Source organism: Hippocampus guttulatus, chromosome 17 (genome assembly GCF_054856545.1).
Source record: "Hippocampus guttulatus isolate MCC_2025c chromosome 17, RoL_Hgut_1.0, whole genome shotgun sequence".
Taxonomy (NCBI): domain Eukaryota; kingdom Metazoa; phylum Chordata; class Actinopteri; order Syngnathiformes; family Syngnathidae; genus Hippocampus; species Hippocampus guttulatus.
The window spans coordinates 4676873-4699638 of NC_141277.1; the positions used below are offsets into that span (position 1 = coordinate 4676873).

A 22766-nucleotide genomic window follows, 5' to 3' on the forward strand; every position below is an offset into this window, starting at 1 on the left:
GCAAATGAAATCACAAATGGAACATCGCTAAAGTAGCGTGCACGGTATTTCCTCTTTGCATGGCAGCACAAAGCACCGTGTGTTTCTAATCATCGCAGGGACGGTTTCCGTGTTTTAAATTTTACTCGTGACCAGTTTTCGTTACAAGTCAAACTCATCTATTCAAAAGGAGCGCAAAAAGGATGCAGTTTCAGGGACGACGTCGCGCACAGCCGCGTTTAACGCTAAACGGTAACACCGCTCTTTTTGTATCGCTGTTTAATTGTCGCAATGACAATCTGGCCGCGCGCATGAGAGCACGTTGGCAAATGAAAAGCGGTCGGGTGGAGGAGGCGCGGGATGGAGGCAGTTGCATGTCTCCGCTCTCGATGATTGGCTTGAGCCACACGGAAGGGAGGGACTTCTGCCGCTCTTTCTTCAGTCGAAAGAGCGCGAGCTCCAGTGGGCGGGAGACTGGGAGTAAAGAAGAGAAAGAGACTGTTTAGCAAAGGAGGATAAATCATCACCAAGAGAGGGGGGGAGGCGGCAGAGGGTTCCTCCAGCATCGGTATGCCAGCCTACCTCATTTCCACTTCAGACATTGTTGCCGCGCCTCCTCGTCGAAAGAACAGCTGAGGTGTGGATGTGTGATTGTCTGCGTGTGTGTTCAGGCATTTTCGACATCTGTCACCTCATACACTGCTTTCCTTCCAGCAGTTGGCTGTGATACGATGGCAAAGGACTAGACGGAAACTTGGGGCGGGTGGGAGGGGAAGGGGGGGTGGATAAAGAGCCCGCACACACGGAACTGTGGTGGAAATAAGGTAAAGAAGAGGCAAGAGAGGAAGAGGAAAAGAAGGAGAACCAGGAAGAGCTGGACGAAGCATCGTTGATGACTGCTTTGTTTCTTCAGCATGTTGCACCGCGTTCTTTCTTCACTGGAACCCGCGTTTGTGTTTCTGTGGACTCCAAAAATATAAGAGGGATTCCTCGTTCTGACCCTTCCGCGGGAGATGTTGCAGCCATCTGTGCGATTCGGGGTACTAAAGGCTGGGCGAGGACAAACCGGACTGGATTTTTTTCTTCTACAAAGACACACTTTTTGCCTGTGGAAAGCAGTCGATACGTTTTGTGTTATTTTGCCTGCTGTTTTTGTTGTTGTTTTTTTTTTTAATTCAAAACAGCGTGCTATCAGTGGGCTCCCCTTCCATCCCGCTTGGCATTTGAAATGAGGCGGCAGATTAACAACGGAATTGAAGCATGGAGCATTTGGTGTAGAATGAAAGTGTGCAGTTAGTTTCAAACGACCTGCAAAGAGAGTCCAAGGGTTCACCTTACCCTCGAAGGGCCCCCGAGAGACGTCCTCCTGCCCACGATGATGAATTCCACCCTGGATCCATTGAACCTGAGCTCTGCTGACCTGCCGAACTTCACTGCTCCCTTTTGCCTGCTTGAGATCAGCTATTCCCAAATTTTCACCACCTGCCTGCTCGAAGTCTCCATTATCCTTCTCCTCACCGTTCTGATTATTTCAGGCAACTTGGTGGTGATTTTTGTTTTTCACTGCGCCCCTTTGCTGAGCCAGCACACCACCAGCGCTTTCATCCAGACGATGGCGTACGCCGATTTGCTTGTCGGTGTCAGCTGCCTCTTCCCCTCCTTGTCCTTATTGCATCACCTCCAAGGTCTTGACCCCAAACTCACCTGCCAGGTGTTTGGATACCTGGTGTCCGTTTTGAAGTCCGTCTCCATGGCGTCGTTGGCATGCGTGAGCGTGGACCGCTACATCGCCATCACGCAACCCCTGACCTACGCGGCCCTGGTGACACCGTGTCGGGTGCGCTACTGCATCATTCTGATTTGGTTGTACTCGGCACTGGTGTTTCTGCCGTCATTCCTCGGTTGGGGGAAGCCCGGTTACCACGGCGACGTGGTGGAGTGGTGCGCCGACAAGTGGAAGACCCAGCCGGCCTTCACCACCTTGATTGTCGTGCTTCTCTATGCGCCCGCCGCTCTCACGGTCTGCTTCACGTACGCCAACATCTTCAAGATCTGCCGGCAGCACACGCGGGAGATCAGCGAACGTCAGGCGCGCTACCGACCCCAACCGCACCCGGATCCGGCTTTGACATCGGGATCTTTGGCCAAGGACAATGGCGAGCTGGACCAAAGGCATTCTCCTGGCTTATTCAAACCTCACAAACACCACCATCAACACCCGCATGATCAACAACCCTCTTCCACATACCCGGATAAACGATATGCCATGGTACTGTTCCGCATTACCAGCGTTTTCTACATCCTCTGGTTGCCCTACATCATTTACTTTCTGTTGGAGAGCGGTGGACTCTACCACCACCCGGCGGTGTCTTTCCTCACCACTTGGCTGGCCATCAGCAACAGCTTCTGTAACTGCCTCATCTACAGCCTCTCCAACTCCGCCTTCAGGAAGGGCCTCAAGCGTCTCTGCTCGTACTGCTTACAGCGCAGTGGCAGCGGCTTCGGCGGCAGGAAACCCAAAAAGGCTTTCATCGGTTCGATCGACCAGGGATGTACTGTGGCAGGGTACGGATCCGGCCACGGAGAGATAGGAATTGGCACAACGTGTCATGTGTAGTGGCCTCGTCGGGGACAGCTTTGTGCCACATTTGGCGTTTCAACGGCTCGGCTGAAGTGTCTCTCCTCTGCAAGATGATATGTTGCCACGAAGACATGGAAGGAGGCGTGATTGTGCCACTGCTTTTTCCATCACATTTGGAGGTTACACAGACGTCCTCTCTGCTCACGCCACGGCCGGCAGCTGGGGGGAGTCTGGAGTGAGCCGCTGAAGGATAAACTGGGCTAAATAGGCTTACAAGGTGTCATTCGTCCATGGGAGGGGACAGTAGTGAAAGCTGGATGGGATTGTTTTTTTTTGTTGTTGTTGTTGTTAAGGCAACACAATGCAAGGATTGAGTATTGTCATGAATGAAGCGTGTCAGTTGAGAAAACGACGCGAGTGCAAACAGAACATTCCGTAGGAAGCAAGCTGAAGTCTTAATATGAACTACTTGGGAGGTGTTCTTGCCCTTCTCTGCACTTAGAATAAGAGTTATGTGTCAAGTTAGTGTACGTTCAAATCAATGAATGACACCGTCTGGCTGCGCTTAATCCGTGAAGAATAAACACAACAGGAATAATGTCGAGGTAGACCGTATGGCTTCTATCAATTTTTTTAGTGGTTTAGACAAGATACTCAGCCCTCGATGGAAATTCCTTGGGTTCAAATGAATGGCTTTGACCGTTCACCAAACACTGCAGTTTATTCCTTTCTCTTGTTGCATGTAATGCAGTTGACACTCCAATTTTCTCTGCTGCCATTGCTTGGCTATTGTGTAACTTGGTGTAAGTGTCAATCAAAACAAGAGAGCAGATGTTTTTACACCAACTGTACGCTGATAACCGGTACATAATTATCCCCCCCCCGTTATGTGGTACATCGTTGCCTGCGAACAATTGTCTGATGACACGCTTTTTTGTGGTCGTTGAAACTCCACGTCCCGAATATGAAGAACCGCCTTGCTCCATCGAGCGCAGCAGTAATTCGATTCAGCATTGTGATCACTGTAATGTACCTGTCCGTTTGCACATAACCGTTGACCATCACAGGTCAACACACACACACACACTCACAGAAAAAAACAAAACAGAGAGGCCATTCTCTCCGGCTACAAAGTTCCCCTGAAAAGAGAGTGACCCCTGAGACCCGCATGTCTCTTGTGTGCATGCGTGTATTGTATGTTTCCATCATCTCTTCATCTGTGCTTTTCGGAACGTGCTGGAACGTCACATTCAGCAAGCTGAATAGATCCGTTGTAAGAATACAAAGCGCGGAAAAAGATAACTTAGCTTTATGTACAGTACCTTATGTTGTATACCAAAGAGAGTTTGATGTTTGCTTAAAAAACTTTCCGTTGGTAACCGGTATGGAGATGAAATATTGGAGGCGGCGCTGCACTTTTGGTGAAGACCCGCAAAACTGTGAAGCGCCGTTTGAAGTCATTCATTCTTGCGTTGAAATTCAAATTGAAGTGGGATTGCGTTACTCTTCCGTTTCTAGAGGGCTGAGTTTTGTAGACACGCGACTGTTAGACAGGGTGCTGTCAATTTTACGTGGGACCGTTTGTACTTTTCAACAGCTGACTTGTCAGGCTGGCGTGTTTTCATTTTGTTGTTTTTTTCTCGCACACCGGAGCGTCTGCGACTCGGTTCGGGTGTACTGGAACGCGACCAACGGCTGAACAAGACTGTTAATTGAAGCGAGGGTGCTAACGCAGTTTTTTTTTCCCCGCCTGTCATTGCTCGAGGATATTTGAAGTGTTTTTGTGGGTGTACAGTTTTGTAATTAGGATGACTTAATTCATGATAGATTCACGTGTTGTCTTACAAAATGCTGTCATTTGTGAAGCCGTGCCAAATACAGTACGATAATCGCTCATGTTGCTACCTTGTGTCGTCCACCGCGTTGTTAGTGTCAAGAAATGGCATATTGAATGTGTGCGTCGATGTTATTGTGAAGATAGAAATGAGGCAGAAGCTAACTGCAATTGTATTTATTATGAAAGTGCATCTTTCTCTTGGCAGATTTCATTGAGGCGATTCTACTGTAACTTGTTTTTTCTAGATTGCAATCTACTGAAGTGATCAGAATTTATCGAGGTTTTTTTTTTCTCTTTTTTAAAAAAAAAAAGAAAAAGAAATTTCAAGGTCGGGTGACGGGTGTTGCTGCTGCCGGCAAGTTTATGCGCACTACTTTATGGGTTGTTTGTTGGTCAGGGAGCAAGTGGATTCATTATTTTGTCAATAATTTCTCAATCTGTACATACAGCGTGGCTCCTTGTAAATAAATGCCGTTTGAGAGAGACTATCATTAAATTATTTCGCTTTAAGACACAATTCAGGACTACAAGTACTGAATAGCATTGGCTCCGAAACATTTGAAAGAGCTTGTACAAACGAAATCAATTGCTGCGCTTTAACACACATGCAGGGCTGGAGTCAGACAATTCCTTATCTGTCTTCCAATCTGTTTTGGGTTTTTCTTTGTGCTTATTTTAGGATCTAAATAGGACACAGCAGTACGGAGCTAATTGTACACTCATGACCCAGCTTTTGGGAGCAGCTGACTTTTTTTGCGCTTGAAAACTCCCTGAGATAAGAGTCCAGTCTTCCCATTCTAAGTCACGGTCTTATCCAGGACGAGTTTAGTCAAATGAATGTTGAGATAGAAGCAATCAAATGTGTGTTTTATTTGAAACGAGATCCTGTGACTAATACCAGAAGACGTTATGATTCTCTGTAGGCGCAAACCTACGTGTACTGTATATTGTATTGTAACTTTGTACATGTTGTGCATCTGTACTGAGAAAATAAATGTCATTTTATCTCGATGTACTTTTTGACGTCTCTGTGTACCTTTTTTTCTAATCACAGCGGATGATAAGACATTCCAAACGCATGCTGCGCGCTCTCCATGATAGAAACATATTTTGACAACATACTAACAAATATGGATGGATGGAATTCTTTTCTCAGGTCTTTAAAAAAAAAAAGTATTAGCTTCCAATCATGCAGAACTAAACCATTTGCTGAATTGCAAACGTGTCAGTTTAAGATTGTCGCCGAGAAAGTCCTAACATGATGTAAATGGACTGTAACACACCGGCACCAGAATGCGGAGCGCTGAGTGTGCATTCTGGTAATGAGGCAGCGCGCGTTTTAGCGGATGACTGAATGATGCGTGATTGATGCCATAAGAGAGCGGAGGATGTCGATTTGGCGCTTTACGTCGTCTTGTCTTGTAACCTTGTCGTGTTTGGGATGATGCTTCTGTAACTTGTGAAGGCTGACGCGGCACAGCGGTTGAAGTGGGACAAAAACCTGGGGTGTGAAGATCATGATTTGGTTGAGTCTGCAAACACGGCGTAGCTGGGGTGGTCGATTTTAGGAAAGTGGAAAAAAAAAACCTGCGAGGGGAAGAAATTGTGAGGTTTCAATAATATCCGGCCGTATGTTCATTTGGCAATTCAACGGGGAGCGGAGAAAGAACAACAGAGTGACAAGTCAGCCATTGTGTTAACTCCAGCAAAATCAGGGACATGAACAATAGAGGGCTAAATACGCAACCTTCCCACGGAAGCGCAACGCGAATCCGCTATTCCCACAATTGCAGTAGTCATGCAGCACACGGCCTCGCACACATTGTGGGGTCTTGCCATATATGGCAAGTTTTTGTTTTATTACATTTGGTGTCCATCCATGAAATGCTGTTTTTAAAAATAAATCCTTCAAGTCTATGTGGCTGTGCTAAAAAAGCAAAGCAAAAATCCATATCATAGCCTCATCATCAGATAATTATTTTCATATGTTGTGACAGAACCAGCTTTGGGAACAATTGAGCTTTTGTTTGTTGTTATTACATTCTCATGAAATCCAGTTATTTATTTATTTTTTTGTTTGTTTTGTTTTTCATCATCGTCCAACCAGCGGCGTTGGCTATACTAATTGGATCAGCTTGCTCACGCTCTATGACCGCTCGGGAGAAAATGGATTGAACATAGTTCCTCTGAATCGTTCTGGAGTTAAAGAAGTTACAAAAACATTCGTGGCCGAGGCCAATGTCAATGCATTTATTTTGTGAAGCCATTCATTATTAATAAAAAAGCAAAGGACCGATACTGTTTTTTTTTTCCCCATCAAAAATTATGAGCCGAACCAAATCAGCATTCACAGTTTTAAATCACCATTAATTGGCTTGACTGTAATTGAACTCTTCAACCCCACGCCCCCCAAAAAGTGTCTTCATTCAATATTTCCATTTCAAAACATTTCACCAGTGTTTCAGTCATAACGTCTGACATTCTTGCGCCAACAAAGGATAAAAATAAATTGCACCTCATTTCACACAGGGCATGCGCGATTAAGCGAGCGTCAGCGTAGTGTTGCCAAATTTGTGACTTTTACTGTTTCAGACCCTGCCAGTGATTTAAAATAAAGTAATAATAAAAATAAGCAACGAGCTGACTTTTTGAGCTGTTATTCCAGACTTCTTGAGATTTTGAAACTCGCTAAGCCGTTATTGGCAAATGCAACTATTCACTTATAGCCAGACTGCCTGGACATGGCCTCAGGAGGAAAACGGACAAGTCGAGAGCACAGAACAACCTCCAAAGAAATTCAACGTGACCTCCAAGCTCAAGCTACGTCATCAAATTGCAGCAGCCATCGTCGTTTGAGCCAAAGTGTACTTCCAAGTGATACGACCAAGGAGGGCACCACTGTTGAAAATAAATCATCGGGTCATGAGACTGGAATCTGCCAAATTCCTTGTTGACAAGCCACAAATCTACTGAGAGAATGTGCGATGGACAGATGAGGATAAACAACTTTTTTGGCAAAGCACAGCACCTCTATGTTCAAAAAATGAAGCATACCGAGAAAAGAACACTGTCCCTTCTGTCAAGCATGGACGAGGATCTGTTCTGCTCTGGGGCTGCTTTGCTCCATCTGACACGGTGTGTAGAATCTGTTGTGCAGGTTGCAATGAATTCTCAAGACCATCAAGGTATTGTGGGCCAAAATTTCTACTGGGGAGGTGCAGATGTCTCTAGATCTAGATCGTTTGAGTGCTATGATTTCCACAAAAGGTTGCGCAACAGAATGTTAATGGTCCATTTTTGCATTTTTGTCCAGGCCTATTTCATGAGTTTGTTTCAAGAAAAAAAAATCTGTGAAACCACAATTCAAAAGCAATATATTGATTTTCATTGGTTATTTTTTATTGGTTAATATTATTTTTTCAATGAGTACTTCTTTTGTCAGATTCAATTTATTTCTGTGACCCCCTTCAGGTTTTTCTTACACGAACAGAGGGGTAACAACAATTGCGCACGGTTTCTTTGGGTTGTGAATTGACCGCACTTGAGTCATGACGAAGCAAATGGTCTTTAATGCTGTTCCTCGCACTTCCGTCCACCGCTATGAGAAACTGGTTCTGTTTTCACTGCCCTTTCACGCTAGCGTCATACCAAGGCTCCCTTCAAGTGCCCCCAGAAAGACAGAAGGGAAGCTAATTGGCCGTTATGTCAGAGGTCTTTGTCTAAGCTCTCAGCACTTGAGATAAGAACGGCTAAGTGGCGCTCGGATAAACACGGAAGCTTATCATTCACTCGGATGCCGCGGATCCGTGTTATGGACAACACTCACTGCCGGAGTCCTGCTTCTAAAACGTATCATTAACAAAGCTGAGCCGCCGAGTGAGCCGTTAGACCGATATCAAAAAGCCTTGGGCTTAAACTACAGTGACTGCACTATCTGCTTTTGCCGTCGTAACGGAGATATAAGCAGGCCCGGGAATGACAGAATGTGAAGAACTTAACGCAGCACATACAGTCCGCTCAACGTACTGTGTGCACGGTCGACTTGGTACACAGTCTTCCGCACACGGTAAACAACAAACAGTGTCAGCTGTGGCTGTGATTTTTCAGGGCGCGGTTGGAAGTTGTTAGAAGACACTCGGCAGCAACGCACGGATGCCGGTTCACGTTCGCCATTAGCTGACATTGGTTGGACGAGTTCTTTCTTCCGGTGTTGCTTTTTATACCCGCTGTATTTTCATGTGGCAGTTCTTCCTCTCTGGATGTCGGTGTAGTGCTTTCGATGACAAGGTGCTGATGACTTGATGCATATCAGAGACTCAGATCGTGTGTGACACTTGCTGGGTAGACCCCCCCCCCCAACCCCTTTTGTTCATTGCAGTCTCAGTATAACAATAAAGTGGTGATTGTTTCGAATGCTAAAAGTTCTCTAATATGTCCGCCATTTTGCTCTATACTGTTTTTTCTGTTTCTAAGAAACAGGACGTTATTTTCCGCATGAATGATTTCTTTCAATGTCTTGTGGTGAGTCTTTTTCATGTTATATATAAATATAACAGCAACCCCCATCCCCCCACCCCCCTCTCTTGATCTCACTAGGAATCGCCGCAGGACAGTGCCATCACTCGGGACATTAACAGGACGTTCCCGGCTCATGACTACTTCAAAGACACCGGAGGAGATGGGCAAGACTCCCTGTATAAGATCTGCAAGGTATTTACACACTCACCCACATTTCAAAGAGGTTTTGCGCTCCATACAGGGGGTGGAGGGGGGTCCCTTTGTGGCGACATCTCTTAAATGTGTCAATCAGAATGCGATGGGAGTCTCTCGCTAGCCTCACTAATGAAGTCGTAAAGTCCTCATTCAAATATTGAGATGAAAAAAAAAAACACTTACAGGCTGGAAATGAACCACCCGGTGAAAAACAGTAAGCATGTCTTCTTGCGCCGCGTATATTTACCCGCGCCATTCATGTCAAGAGGACCGTCATAAACCGCACAAATGCTTTTTCCAGCCTGTCAAAAAAATAAATAAAAATCCTTTTGAGTCCTGCTCCCCTGACGAGTGAAGTATGCAAAAGGCAGTTGTCACATGCAGTTGTTAGCCCAAATTTCCAGCTGTTCCCGAATGATGCTGCAGGCCTCTTGGCAGGCTCCCTGACCAACTTTCCTCTTATCTTAATCAATTATATGAAGAAGACTCATTTTTAAATATGCTTTATTTCAATACGAGTGATGAGATAAACCCCCCTTTTTGTGTTCTTCTGTGTGATGTTTTAATTTCATCAGTCTGGATCAACATCAGCCACTGCAAATAATACATTTGAGGATTTTGTCCCCGCTGACTTCGATATGAATGATCCTGCGAAAGACAATATTACGTTATCTCTTCGGAGGGCTCATTCGCTTGTTATTCGTGGCTTCCGTACGCCGAAGAGAGTGTGGAGAAATAGTGCCGACGTCCCGTTTTTTTTTTTTTGTCCAGCATGCGATCAACCTCAAGTGTCTTTGTGATCGACCAGTTGATCGCGATCAACCTATTGGGACTCTCCGGGTCAGCCGTTTAATTTAATTTTATGAGACAGAGGTCAACTCGCTGCCATTGGCACTTAAATGTTTTTACCAGAATCCCAAAACAAATTATTGGTTCCCACATCAAGAATTGTTTTGAATTTAGAAGTCATCCGGTGTCACTTTGGAGGTTCCTTTCTCAAAACAATCATGTGAATGCTCTGTAAAATTCGTATTACTAAAAAAAATGCTTTGTAGGTACCAGTAATTAAATATCAGCCTTTTTCTTTGCTTTGTTTCCAGGGGCAATTGGTGGCCTCGTGATTAGAAACAATGACGGTCTGTGTCTTCAAGCCCCACCTTGTAGGACTCGTAAATCACGGCGATTGCATGTCCTTGGCGTCCAACCTAACGATTGTGCCAACAGCTCGGTAGCGCAGTCGGGACGCCGACGCTGAGTTTGACGCCGTCGATCCGAGCACACATCAAATGAAATCTAAGACGCATTCTCCACTTTTTACGATGAAATGAGCATTTCTTGCGCGTGCATATTCTTGAGACGTGGCTGTGGTTTGCTGCGCTCGGATTTTTCATTTCATTCATTATGCATGTGTAACTCGAGCGAGGGCATCCATCTCGACGCAGTTAAGCACCTCCTCAGGTGTGTTTAAATAATTCAGCCACCGCCACCGCCTCTCTTTTGCTCCGCTCGTGGATTGATCCGCGCTTTGTCCCTTCGACTTGACTCATTGCTCGCATTTGTTGCTCAGTAGGCCACCGCGAACCGTTTTGGCGAAACTCTTGTCCCGTTGTCTTCATCTTCTCTCGCTGTCACAATGGTACCATGGACCATCTCCTGGGTTCCTTTTCTCTCTCTCCCCCCAACATCACTCTGACGCGTGGTTGGTCGCCGTGCACTTCTAAAAGCGGAACTCCCATCTGCTCTGGAATCAGTATTTAAACAAGCTCTATCTGAGCGATATGATGTAAATAAGCGTGGCTATTATGTGGCTCTTTGTTCATTCTTCTCCCTCCTTTTATTTACAGTCTCACTCTCTTGGTATTTATGCACGAGTCTTATTCCACATTATGGTTAAAATCCCTCACCGACCTTAGAAATTTGATCATAATTTTCAGGGAAAGTCGGCCTTCACAGTCGTACAAACGTCATTTGAACCACCTTGCGTCAAGGGATTGAGTTGGCTTTTTTTCGCAACTTTTTTGGTAGTCATTTTTCCCTGCCAAAAGGACCCAGCTCAATCGTGTTTTCGAAGTTTGTGTTTCACTGGCTTTGCCTTTCACACTTATTAACTTAGTTTGTGCAAGAAGGGTGACCAACATCTGTTATTCGTTACAGTCACGAGAACAACTTCGACTCATAAGTTCTTTTTTTTTTTTTTCATTTCATTTTTCAGCGTTTGCATGAACTGTCAAGCCTATTTAATGACTTTCTGTTCACTGCCTTTGTCTCCTCCCTCCAGGCATACTCTGTATATGATGAGGAGATTGGCTACTGCCAGGGACAATCCTTCTTGGCTGCTGTGCTACTGTTGCACGTGAGTTTCCATATCAGTCCAGCAAAAATGCTTTTTTTTTCTTTTTTTTAATCAAACAAACTGAAGGGCCGAGGGGATCAGTTTTTTTTTTTTTTTCCACATGCCTTAAGTCCTCTTATCAGCTGAGTTCCAGTTAAGTGTTTGGTCATCTTGTCCAACAATTTCAAGGACAGAGAACAACTGTTTAGTGTTCTCTTTTGACATCAGTCTCAGATATCGACTCCCATGATGTTTTGGTGCCATATAACTTCTGGTGAAATCTACTGGAGGGCGGTATGTGCGTTGCAGTCATTTGGTGTGTCAATCAGCCCTGCAAAAGTCAATGACTTCACAGCTAATGCCGAGCTCAATATTTCATCTAGTTTTCAATCCAGATTTTATTGTCGTCGAAGTCAGTTTGACCACCATTTATGTTAGTTTTTTCTGTAAACTAGCGTCATTGTTTTGTTTTGTATCTAATGTTTGTTTGTTTGTTTGTTTTTTTAAATTGGGACGACTGGGTAAACGCAAAATGAGCATTGTATGGAAAGAAATTTGAGAACCACCCTTGTTTTTTCAGTATGTTTTTTGATTGCCATCTTGACATGGTACAAATATTTTGGAACGTTTCGTTACCAATATGCCTAAAGGAGTCAACAATGCATTTGCTTTAGGGTGTTTCCACTTACGCAACCAGCCGATTGTGTTATGTTTTCTTTCTTTCACCCTCTGACAGTTGTTACTTTTCCGTTTGCTTACATAATTGACACTTTCGTAGGGGGAAATGGTTTTAAATGTTGCATTACCACTAGAATATACAGTACATCGTCAAGATTTCGAATCTTTTTTTCCCCCAACAATAGTGCAAAGAAAAAATAAAATTGCAATTTCAGAATGAATGGTTTCTTTAGCTAACACTGCCACCTAGAGGTCAACCCACATCACAGCGTACAACAAAAGGGCTGCACAATTTCGAACGATCTCAAGATGAGAAACATTCTACTTACATTATTACCCAACTTTATACGCGACAGCCTATATGCGGTGTAAATCGAGACACACCCCTAAAAGTCTGGAGTTTGTCGCTCAGATGCCGGAGGAGCAAGCCTTCAGTGTGCTCGTCAAGATCATGTTTGACTATGGTCTCAGGGACCTGTTCAAGCAAAACTTTGAAGATCTGCATTGCAAGTTCTTCCAGCTGGAGAGACTCATGCAGGTTGGTGCCTTTTGTATACGGTTCATTCCGATCACGGGCCCAACATTAAGTGCGCACGCACGCCGTATCCTGTCTTCTGACTTACATAAGGCGCTAAGAATCTGCATATCTTTACCCCGTTGGCCCTTTGTCTTTATCAGGAATATATACCCGATTTGTACACCCATTTCCTGAACGTGGGTTTGGAAGCTCACATGTATGCCTCCCAGTGGTTCCTCACCCTCTTTACAGCCAAGTTCCCTCTCTACATGGTCTTCCATATCATTGACCTGCTTCTGTGTGAGGTGAGATGCGCCACGTTGCCGCACCCCATACTGTCATCATATTGCGTTACCTTGTGGTTGATCCCGTTATTGTCATCCTTAGGGCATCAGTGTGATCTTCAACGTGGCTCTAGCACTTCTCAAGGTAACGTTTGTATCATATTTATGTTTGACCGCTCTATTTATGTTCAATCAGCAGCTTGTGCGAGAACTGTTTCCATCTGTACTACCTGACGCACTGCAGCCACGACACACCTTTTTTTTTTTTTTTTTTTGGTGAGCTCTGAATAACCAAATGGCACATATGAACAACGCTCTTTGAGTCGGAATGAAGCGGTGCGCACTCGGAGCGAATTTCCCAACGCACAAACAATCAGAGGACAGGATTGTGGTTGCAAGTTTGAGCTCTACTGTTGCTGGTCTTGATGATGAGAAGTACTTGGCTCTGGTCTTCCTTCGAAAGGAAAATTGTCACCCATTTCTTCTTCTCCTTTTTCTTTTAGACATCAAAAGATGATCTGATCCAAACAGACTTTGAGGGCGCCCTCAAATTTTTTCGTGTTCCGGTTCCCAAAAGGTATCGCTCAGAGGAGAATGCCAAGAAGCTGATGGAGCTGGCTTGTAGCATGAAGGTGGGTGTCACCCCCCGTCCCTTGGGTGAGTTTAGAATGTGACCTTTTACCCAGGTGTAATCAACTGTAAACACTGTATTCCTAGTTAAATGGGATGGTTAAATGAGGGCCGGTGAAGCATTGTGGCACATTCCCCAAACGATATTTGATACTCTCGCCCAATATTTTTTCTCACATTGTGTGTCATAAAATGTTTTATGAATATATTCTACGTGTCATGAAGCAGTTACCACTTAAACATATTTTAACTAAAGCCTTTGGATTATTGTTTACAACCGCCGTTTGTGTTTTTCAATGAAATACAGTACTTCCCCTTGAATTTCTACACTGCTGCTTTATTACCAGTAGGGGGCACTGTTTAACTTAAAATGTAATTGAAAGCCGCTGACACGCTGCACGCACACAGACCCGTGTTTTGACAGATTTTGGACCATCTGGCCCACTTTCGGACATTCAAGGTAACTTTGGCCAGTACTGTATATTTTTAGACCCAACTCAGTCAAGGAGCCTGCTGACTTTGATAAGATTTCCCGATTTTACATCATGCATATTGACAAACCCTGTTTACCAGCAAGAGTGCCCTCTGAGCCACCTTGATTTTAGGCACCATCGTTGACGAACTGTCACATTTGAACTCGATAGTGTAAATCCAGCTTTAAAAATTCCAATCATGTGTGTTTTTCTTTTTTCATACATGTGACAATACTCAACTAAATAGGTTAAAAACAAAATCTGTTGCTGTTCTGCTTCAGATCAGCCAGAAGAAGCTGAAGAAGTTTGAGAAGGAGTACCACACCATTCGGGAGCAGCAGGAACAGCAGGAAGCCCCTATTGAGAGATATGAGGTTTGTATGCGTGCAAAGGCAACACCACCACCCACAAAATTTCCATCAAAGCTTTATCATTAACTCTCTGCTTTGACTACATTTTAACAGTGAGCTGTGCCAGGGCACGTTTGCTTTATATATTAATTTTTTTTTTTTTTTTTATGTAACAGGGTTCACTCGACAATCTACTACATTTTAACATTTTACAGCTTAAAAAAAGTCCCCAAAAAATGAGGTGGTGATCAAAATGCAATACATCATTGCAGGCCATAAGTCATATACAGTTTCCTGTAATATATCAGCTGGAGTCAGCTTGAAAAATATACAGAACTGTACTTTTTATTTTTATTTTTTTAACCATAAATTATTTTGGTACATCAATTTTTCCAGTCGCGCTCTATTCTTGCTTGACTTTTTATGTTCACCATGCACATGCAGGTCATCTCCTGTTAAACATTACACCAAGTTCTCACCTTAGTTAAATTTCATACCCGTTTGCTCTCCCACTTTTATGTTATTCTGTTCATTTGCAGCTTTCGCTTCCCGTATCCCGCTTGCATTGGGCCACGCCCGCCCCTTGTTTTACTCCCCTGGCCTCCCTTCCTCTTTCGGCCCTGTTTTAATCTTTGTCTCGACGTTGACCTGCAGAGGGAGAACCGTCGTTTGCAGGAGGCCAACATGCGCTTGGAGCAGGAGAACGACGACCTGGCACACGAGCTGGTCAGCAGCAAGATTGCCCTGCGCAAAGACCTTGACAACGTAAGTCGGAAAAAGAAAAGGTGGACGTTTTCTGGTTTTTGTGGGATGTAGGAAAACTCGTGCGATAACTCATACCAACCGAGTTGCACATTAAGCTAGTCTGTAACAAACACTGTGGCCAGCAAAAGTTTAAATCCAGTAATATGATCAAATTCAAACATACACTTGACAGTGTATGTATCTATCCATATGATTAGAAATTATTTTTAATGTCACCTGTGACATCAACATCGTGAGCCTGGCTCCACCGAATCACTTTTATGTGTCAGGCTGAGGAGAAGGCCGACGCCCTGAACAAGGAGCTGCTGCTGACCAAGCAGAAACTCGTTGACGCAGAGGATGAGAAGAGACGACTGGAGGAAGAGTCGGCGCAGGTCTCTGCGATATTTATTATGCATGACACGTCTAGAAATTGTGGCACAGATTTTAGCAAGGATCATGGAAGGTGACACGCAAGATTTGTTTCCACGGGCCGCGTAAAAGGATCGTGTCGGGCCGGATCGGGGCAACAAGCCACAGGTTTGACACCTGTGATTTAGAAGTACACAGTCGGGTGACAGATGATGAAATGAACATGTCAAAAAAAAATCACAGCATTCTGTGTGGTGTTGTGGCCATGTGACCTCTGCTGTTGTCAAATCCTGTCAAAATACATCCGCTGGTGGCCGACATCGAATTCCGTCACTTGGGTTGAAGAGCGGGCGGGGCAAGGAAGACAGAGCTGCCACCTTTCCCGCCGATCCCCCTGTGACTTCCCTGTTCTCCTCTTGTAATGTCCCGTGTCTTCCTTAGTGTCGCGGTCGCAGAAGAGAAAGATTGCGCTCGCGTAGAGGATGTGATTTTGCCCTCGGCCGTCGAGCCTGCCAATAGTTTTCTGTCTCCTTTACATGCTCATGGCGGTAACAAAGAAACACGGTCTCTGGCGGCTAGAGGACTCACATCTGCCCTTCGTGCTTGACTTCTAACAGTTTGTCGTGTGTGTCCACAGCTGAAGGAGATGTGCCGACGAGAGCTGGACAAGTCGGAATCCGAGATTAAGAAGAACGGCTCCATTATTGGGGAATACAAGCAGGTATGGCTCAAGGTTATTTAAATCGTAGTTTGATTATATTCCACCATCATTCAAACCTTAATAGAAACACCAAAGTGCCTGTTGAGGGTACGCCACATTTAATCGATCCCCGTTTTGTATGGTAGCTCCTCCGAAAGGCCTTCATTTTAAAAAGCCTGTCGTGTCCCGCAGGTCTCAGAGGAGCGATGGGGTGTTAAATATTGCAACTAGTCCGGGTCATTTAAATAATAATCAATAAATGCCTTCATCGATCCTGCGCCCAGCGGCCCCTACGAGCTGAGTTGTGTGCCAACGTGACATAATCATTACAAGAATGCCGCATTTAGTTGACGCCGCGCTGTGCCCCGTGGCTTTGATGTGATTAGTAACTGAGCTGGAAATGAAGTCGAGGCGTGTAAGTGTGCCGCTCATAAATCAGCACACTGAACACGGCATGCCGTTGCTTAACCCACGACGCTAGCATATGCGGAGCAGCTAGCGACGCAGCTAGCGGCTTGTTCATCATAGCTGTACAAACCCGTGTATTTCTTTTTTTTTTCTCACCTTTCACTTCTTTTCAGAAACCACTGAGCACTGTGACTTTGCCAACTCATTCGCTAAGTCACAGTGAAGAAACATTCTCAACATGGCACACTTTGACACTTCCCGTACATTCACCAATCTTCTCTATGACCCCTTGACTCTTTTTTTTGGGTGTTTTTTCCTTTGTGCTGCACAAATAATTTGTAGCGCGTGTGAGTTTGTGTGTGTGGTGCAGAAAATCTCAACATCAAGACGCCGTGTCCTTCAGGCGAACTCTGTGATGACTGTGAGCAGATTCCGACTCCTAGCGCCGTTTCATCCTTTCTGGATGTCATCCTGTCGCTTGATGTTGAAATGCAAACCCCTTCGCGGATCCATTTTCTCCCGTATTGCCATTGCGGAGCTGTTATGCAACAATTCTGTCGCTCCCCGCCTGAGTGTGCGGACAGAAATAGCAAGAGGAGGACATCTTTAGAGGCAACGTTTTCAGTCTTCAAAAACGTTATGGCGCCATTTTACCTGACAATACCTGCATTGGTGCCGAGAAAAAGAATTGGGGTTGCACACCTACCTTATTACCAACCAGTGACGCATCCAAATGATTTCAAATTCTATAACTTGAGGTTTCATATTTAAATAACATTGCTTTTAACATGTTGACAGTATAATCTCAATTCTATACATTGGAATGATTTCCAGCTTTTGAGTCACATAAACGCCAGCGCATTCTCTTGCGGAACAGGTAGAACGTTTACAAATCTAAAAATAAATGTTTCGCAGCTGGAAGATCAAGGGGGATGGGGGGGGGGCAGAAAAACCCGTAGTGATGTGGGAGGTCGATGGCAAGTGTACAGGCAGCTGAAAGGAAAAGAGATGACAACGGGAAGAGATAAAAAAGGCCCGTAGGAGGACTATGATAACTATCTGCTGCGGGGAGGATAAGAAGAGACGCTGTGGATGAGAAACGAGAATGCTCTTGTTGACCAGAGGCTGGAAAAGCTCACATTTGACTTGGGATCACTTGTATTATGTTGCGCTCTCTATTTACACGATGTTGTTTCCCTTGTCATGCTTCCGGCGTGAGATTCAGGCGCAGCATACAAAAAGAGGGTCTTTACCTGCAAGAGTGCCCTCTGAGCCCCCTTGATTTTAAGCACCATCTTTGACGACATACTACACTTGATGGACCAATTGTATACATTTCTGGGGAAAAAAAATGAAATTGACCAAATTGTGACATAAGGACATAGGAGGTTTCGACCCGACGCCAGCTGTCCCCTCTGGTGTGCAAGCCGTGTGAAACAGGTAGTGGTGAAATAGCAGTCGACATTCGGCAAACTAAAGCTCAAGCTAAACGCCAGCACAGAGAAGATCATTTAGGACAGAAGTGCAATTTAATAGTATGTATCCTTGTTTAAGACTCGTGGGTTTAGTATGGGGCAAAAATGTTGCATCCTGCAGTCTGAACTTTACAGTATATGGATATCCTAAATTCACTGAGGGCAACTCATCTCCTTCCAGATCTGCTCCCAGCTGAGCGAGCGGCTGGAAAAGCAACAGGCGGCCAATCGAGGAGAGCTTGAGAAGATCAGAGTGAGTTTTGCCTTCGCACATGCACGCATTCGCGCACGCACGCACTTGAACGTGACTTTGGAGAAGTGTATGTACCCGGCATCGTGCCTTGGGGATTACCTCAGCCATGAGGAGTAAATGGAGCGCAAAGACAGAGCTCGTTCAGTGCATACATTGTGGATGGATCGAACAGTATAACGACTACATTCCAGAGTTTAACATGGATCCTTTCGCTATAAATACCGAGGAGTTTTGTAAATGTGACCAAGAAATTTGCATTTGTTCAAACGCCCATTTGACCCTGGACTCTCTGCAGATAGGTTAATCATCTCTGGCCACGACGCAGAAATATGGTAGTTCTCTTGTGCAAAGTTAGAACGATGCATTGTTTGTTAAGTGACAATTTCTTCCCCCTTTTTTTGAACATATGAGGAAGAAAACACTTCTAGTTCCTTCATTTATCCTGCAGCCTTTAGTCCACTTCAGCGGTTTTGTGTTTAACCGTCCTCTCTCCTCTCCAGGCCAAAGTGGAGGGCTGCGACAAATGCAGCAGCCTTTTCAACAAGGAAGGACGCGTTCGGGCGCCCGTGGCGGCGCCGCCACCTGGAGGCAGCGAGGAGACGGATGAGGAGAAGGAGGCTTTGAAAAACCAGTTGAGGGAAATGGAGCTGGAACTGGCGCAGACCAAACTGCAGCTGGTGGAGGCCGAGTGCAAGATCCAGGTAGCTCAAACGTTTCCTTTTGGCAGCCAAAAAAAATTTTTTTTAAACTGGCCTTGTGTGTAATTTGGGCGAGTGTTAAAGTAGTTCAAGCTGAGCACTGTGGATCTCCTTAAACATGAAAAACTCTTCGTGAGTTGCTACGTGCTGACTTTCCTGCCATTCCTTTGCCATCAGGACCTGGAGCACCATCTGGGTCTGGCTCTCAATGAGGTCCAGGCGGCCAAGAAGACCTGGTTCAACCGAACGCTCAGCTCCATCAAAACAGTCACCGGCACCCAGGGCAAAGAGACCACCTAACCCTGCTCGGGCTTGGTGGTCTCTTTTGCGTCAGCCGGAACTTGAACGCTTCTCGCTTTCCATCCCGGGGCGAGCGTCACTACGGAGCCACATTTCTCCTTTTTCCTCCTCCCGTTTAGGCCCAACAGGACTACAGACACGAGCACTGACATAAGCGCCTTTCAAAAAACAAACCCCCCAAAAAAATACCTTTTGTTTCCCCTCCCCCATCCAGTGGTCACACTTTGGTTTGTGCCCTTGTTACTGCTGGACCAACAAGAGGAGGAAGGTAGGACCTATCTGTAACCATGGTAACGTGACAGGCGCACACTCCCTCTTTCCCCCTTCCCTGAAGAAAAAACAAAACAAAAAAACTACTGGCACAAACTAAAAGAAAAGTTTTCGGTACGAGACATGTTAGATGCTTTTTTTTTTCGTAACATACAGCTTCCCTTTTTCTATGTATGTTCATGAATGTGCTTCTATAAAGTGCGAATGCGTGTGAGTGAGAGCTTAAATAACGGCTTGAACTCAAAGTGTGTCGTGTAGGAATGCATGCATGGACGAGAAGACATATTTCGTGTTTGATGTAGCGTACGCGATTCATTCACACAAACGACGCAGCCGCTTTCTTTTGCTCACGTAGGGTTGCCATAGCGACGTTTGTCCATATGTGCCCAGCTGTTGACCGGCGACCAGCCCTGAGTGTACCCCGCATTCTCGCTCCAGCTCACCCGCCAACCTAATGGGTAAAAAGAAAATGGATAAACGCCACTTTCACACTTGGTGTGATTGAATTCTAATGTATGACGCTCGACTTCCTGTTGAGCATTATAAAATAAAATACAATAAAATATCAAGACTATCCCTAACTAGAGTGGTCAACAGCAAATTTTAATCGGAGATGGCTTTATGTGTCACTGAAGGTATTTCTAATGCTGATTTAAAATGTGTACTTACTGTTTTTTTTCTTTTTAGCACATCAGCGTTTTGAGATCTTTTTTTTAAGTTTGCAATACGGATTTTACTGTGCATTGTAAGTTATAGCCATGACATTTCAGATTAAACCACGTGTTGCGGCACCAATTTCATCATTTCTAATTATATTGCCAGATTACATATTTTTTTTAGTATGAGTATTATTATGAAAAAAAAAATAAGAAGGTTCAACCGTCATGAAAATGGAAATAGGGTTCACACACGGCCGCGGCTGCTGCACAAACCAACGGAAAATGTGTGCTGGCATTACTCGTTCACACAATGCCGATGCTATAAGGTTTGGAATCGGATCAAGAAATGACTAATAAGAGTTTTTGTGATGGTGCCGACGCAGTGGCGAGCAGTGAATAAGTTTGCACAAGACGCGGTCGCTTACTTTTTTTTTTTTTGTATTTGTAGCATTAATTTACAGCCTGAAATTGTTTTAGTTGTTTTTTGGGGGGGGGGTGCGGGAGTCATACAAATATTTACTGTGATTATGACTACTACATAAGAGTAGGGTAGTGATGGAAGAGGGGGCGCTTTGGCATGCATTGAAGATGAGCAGATTTTCACCTCTTGCACAGAGCTCTCTCTTCCCCGGGAGAACACTGTACAGTTACACAACTAATATTTCCCAGAGGAAATACAAGAAATAAACCCTTGCAGATTAATTTTAACATTCTTAACAATTGTTATTACATTTGGAAGGAAATAAAAAACAAGTCAACTCTTTATGTTAAAACATCAAAACAAAATGTTATTTTATCCTGTTGAGCAAGGAGAAAGATGCATGTGCCACTTTTCTACTGCGTAATAAGTTCCTTTTTGGGTTCGCTGGTTGTCTTCCTGTTTTTTGTGTTTTTTTTTTTTATTTTTGCCGTTGCTGATACTCTCCTGTGAATTGGACCATTTTGCCACATGCCTACCCAGTGAGTGTGTGTTTTACCTTTGGAAAAACTTGGTCCCCGTACATCATCAAAACAACTTTGTATGCGTGTGTGGTCTGTTGAAAAAAGTCAATAATACTGTGTTCTGATATTGACCATGTCTAAAGAATTGTAATCCTATGAGATTAAAATTGCGGACCACATAAAATGATGTGGTGGGCCGAATCTGACCCTCGGGCCTTCAGTTTGACACCTGCTAACAAAGCCTTTGTTTATGACTTTGATCATGTTTATTTATTTTTTTACTTATAGTTTTTTGTAGTAATGTGGTTCCAATGCTCCTTTGTATGAATTGTTTTTTCAAAGTTGCAATTTTTAATGAACATTTTCTTTAAGTCCCACAAAATTCTAAGAAATACTTAAGTCTTCAAAAAAAAAATCTAAAGTTGGAACAAGAATGAACTCATAATCCAATGTGAATAATGTCTTAAACCGTGAATTTCCCAAATTTAAAGAAGCACTGCTGACTGATCTGTGCATCTAAATTCAATAGAGCTCTGGCTACCTTGCACTAAACCACCACTTTCTTGTTTAACCATAGGCAGTGAACCCCCCACCTTCAAGAAGAATGAAAGTAGGCAGTAAATCTATTTCGGGATCTGTCTAATTTTGGCAAAAAAAAAAAAATTAAAATTCAATGTTAGATCCTCTGTCATCCTGCTTTTTACGCCTACTGTATGATGTGCATCTCCGAGAATTATTCTCTAATGTATGTTATGAGATAAATTTGTAATTATACAAAAGAGAATTTGTTCACAATATTTTGCCTTATCCATTGCTGTTACTCTCAATCAATATATGTTTTTAAATGGTGTTTTGTATTATTTTAGGTGTGTTTAAAAAGTCCTTTTAAAATTAAGTGCACAAAATGCTATAAAAACATGTCGAGATGTTTCTAAATTGCAGGATTTCACTTATAGCGGGGATGGTCAGGAACATAGAGTAAAACCCGCGATGGAGGTCGGTTTACTGTAACCACACAAAGCTAAACACATTTTGTGCAAATGTAGTATACTGTGAGGTAAAAACTTGTGTGTACGCAACCAACCTTGCGACACATGTTGTCTGACATGAAACAGACAGCTGAGTCTCCAAAAATCCAAGCACACCTAACACTTTTTGAAGTCAACATACCAGACTCCGAAGCCTAACAATCCCGTGGAAGGTTTCAGACGCGATCAAGTCAATTAGCACCACGGATGTAAATATCCTACGTTCATTTTCATCGGTGTTGCTGGGCCGAAAAGGTCTAAAGCATCATTAGTGAGAGAGTCGGAGGACTCATGTTTTTGAAGTCTGACAATGTCGGCTCGATAAAGAAAGCAGTGATGGGAGATTATGAGTGACCCGTCAATCACTTGGTGGGGCTAATTCCACAAGGGCCAGATCCCACTGCACTAATAGTCATACCTAAAATACCCACCCAGACACAGAGCAATTATCACACAATAAAATTGCACACCCAGGCAATTAACATGATCACAGAGAATGTCCCTGCACTTGACAGAATGTAGGGAGGGGAAAAAATGGGATTG

General features: G+C 44.2%; 2 protein-coding genes across 8 annotated transcripts in view; both read left to right on the forward strand.

The window, feature by feature from the left end:
- Positions 1–22044, forward strand: part of rabgap1 (RAB GTPase activating protein 1) — a 45204-nt gene extending 23160 nt beyond the window's left edge. For all 7 annotated transcript variants that reach the window (XM_086134483.1, XM_086134482.1, XM_086134484.1 and 4 more), the window contains 13 exons: positions 8994–9107; positions 11389–11463; positions 12533–12658; positions 12799–12942; positions 13025–13066; positions 13425–13553; positions 14306–14398; positions 15029–15139; positions 15409–15513; positions 16128–16211; positions 18255–18326; positions 18827–19027; positions 19202–22044. In XM_086134483.1, coding sequence (XP_085990609.1) covers positions 8994–9107; positions 11389–11463; positions 12533–12658; positions 12799–12942; positions 13025–13066; positions 13425–13553; positions 14306–14398; positions 15029–15139; positions 15409–15513; positions 16128–16211; positions 18255–18326; positions 18827–19027; positions 19202–19324 — 1419 coding nt within the window. In that variant the 3' untranslated portion in view covers positions 19325–22044. The remainder of the gene's footprint in view (positions 1–8993; positions 9108–11388; positions 11464–12532; positions 12659–12798; positions 12943–13024; positions 13067–13424; positions 13554–14305; positions 14399–15028; positions 15140–15408; positions 15514–16127; positions 16212–18254; positions 18327–18826; positions 19028–19201) is intronic.
- LOC147191623 (putative G protein-coupled receptor 21) lies at positions 784–5412 on the forward strand. The gene has a single exon (XM_086135757.1). It carries the CDS (start codon positions 1355–1357, stop codon positions 2594–2596), a length of 1242 nt encoding a protein of 413 aa, XP_085991883.1. The 5' UTR covers positions 784–1354; the 3' UTR covers positions 2597–5412.
- Positions 22045–22766: the final 722 nt, after the last annotated feature.

What these genes read in the sequence shown, in the direction of transcription:
- LOC147191623 (XM_086135757.1), top strand. Translation starts at nt 1,355, where the DNA reads ATGATGAATTCCACCCTGGATCCATTGAACCTGAGCTCTGCTGACCTG.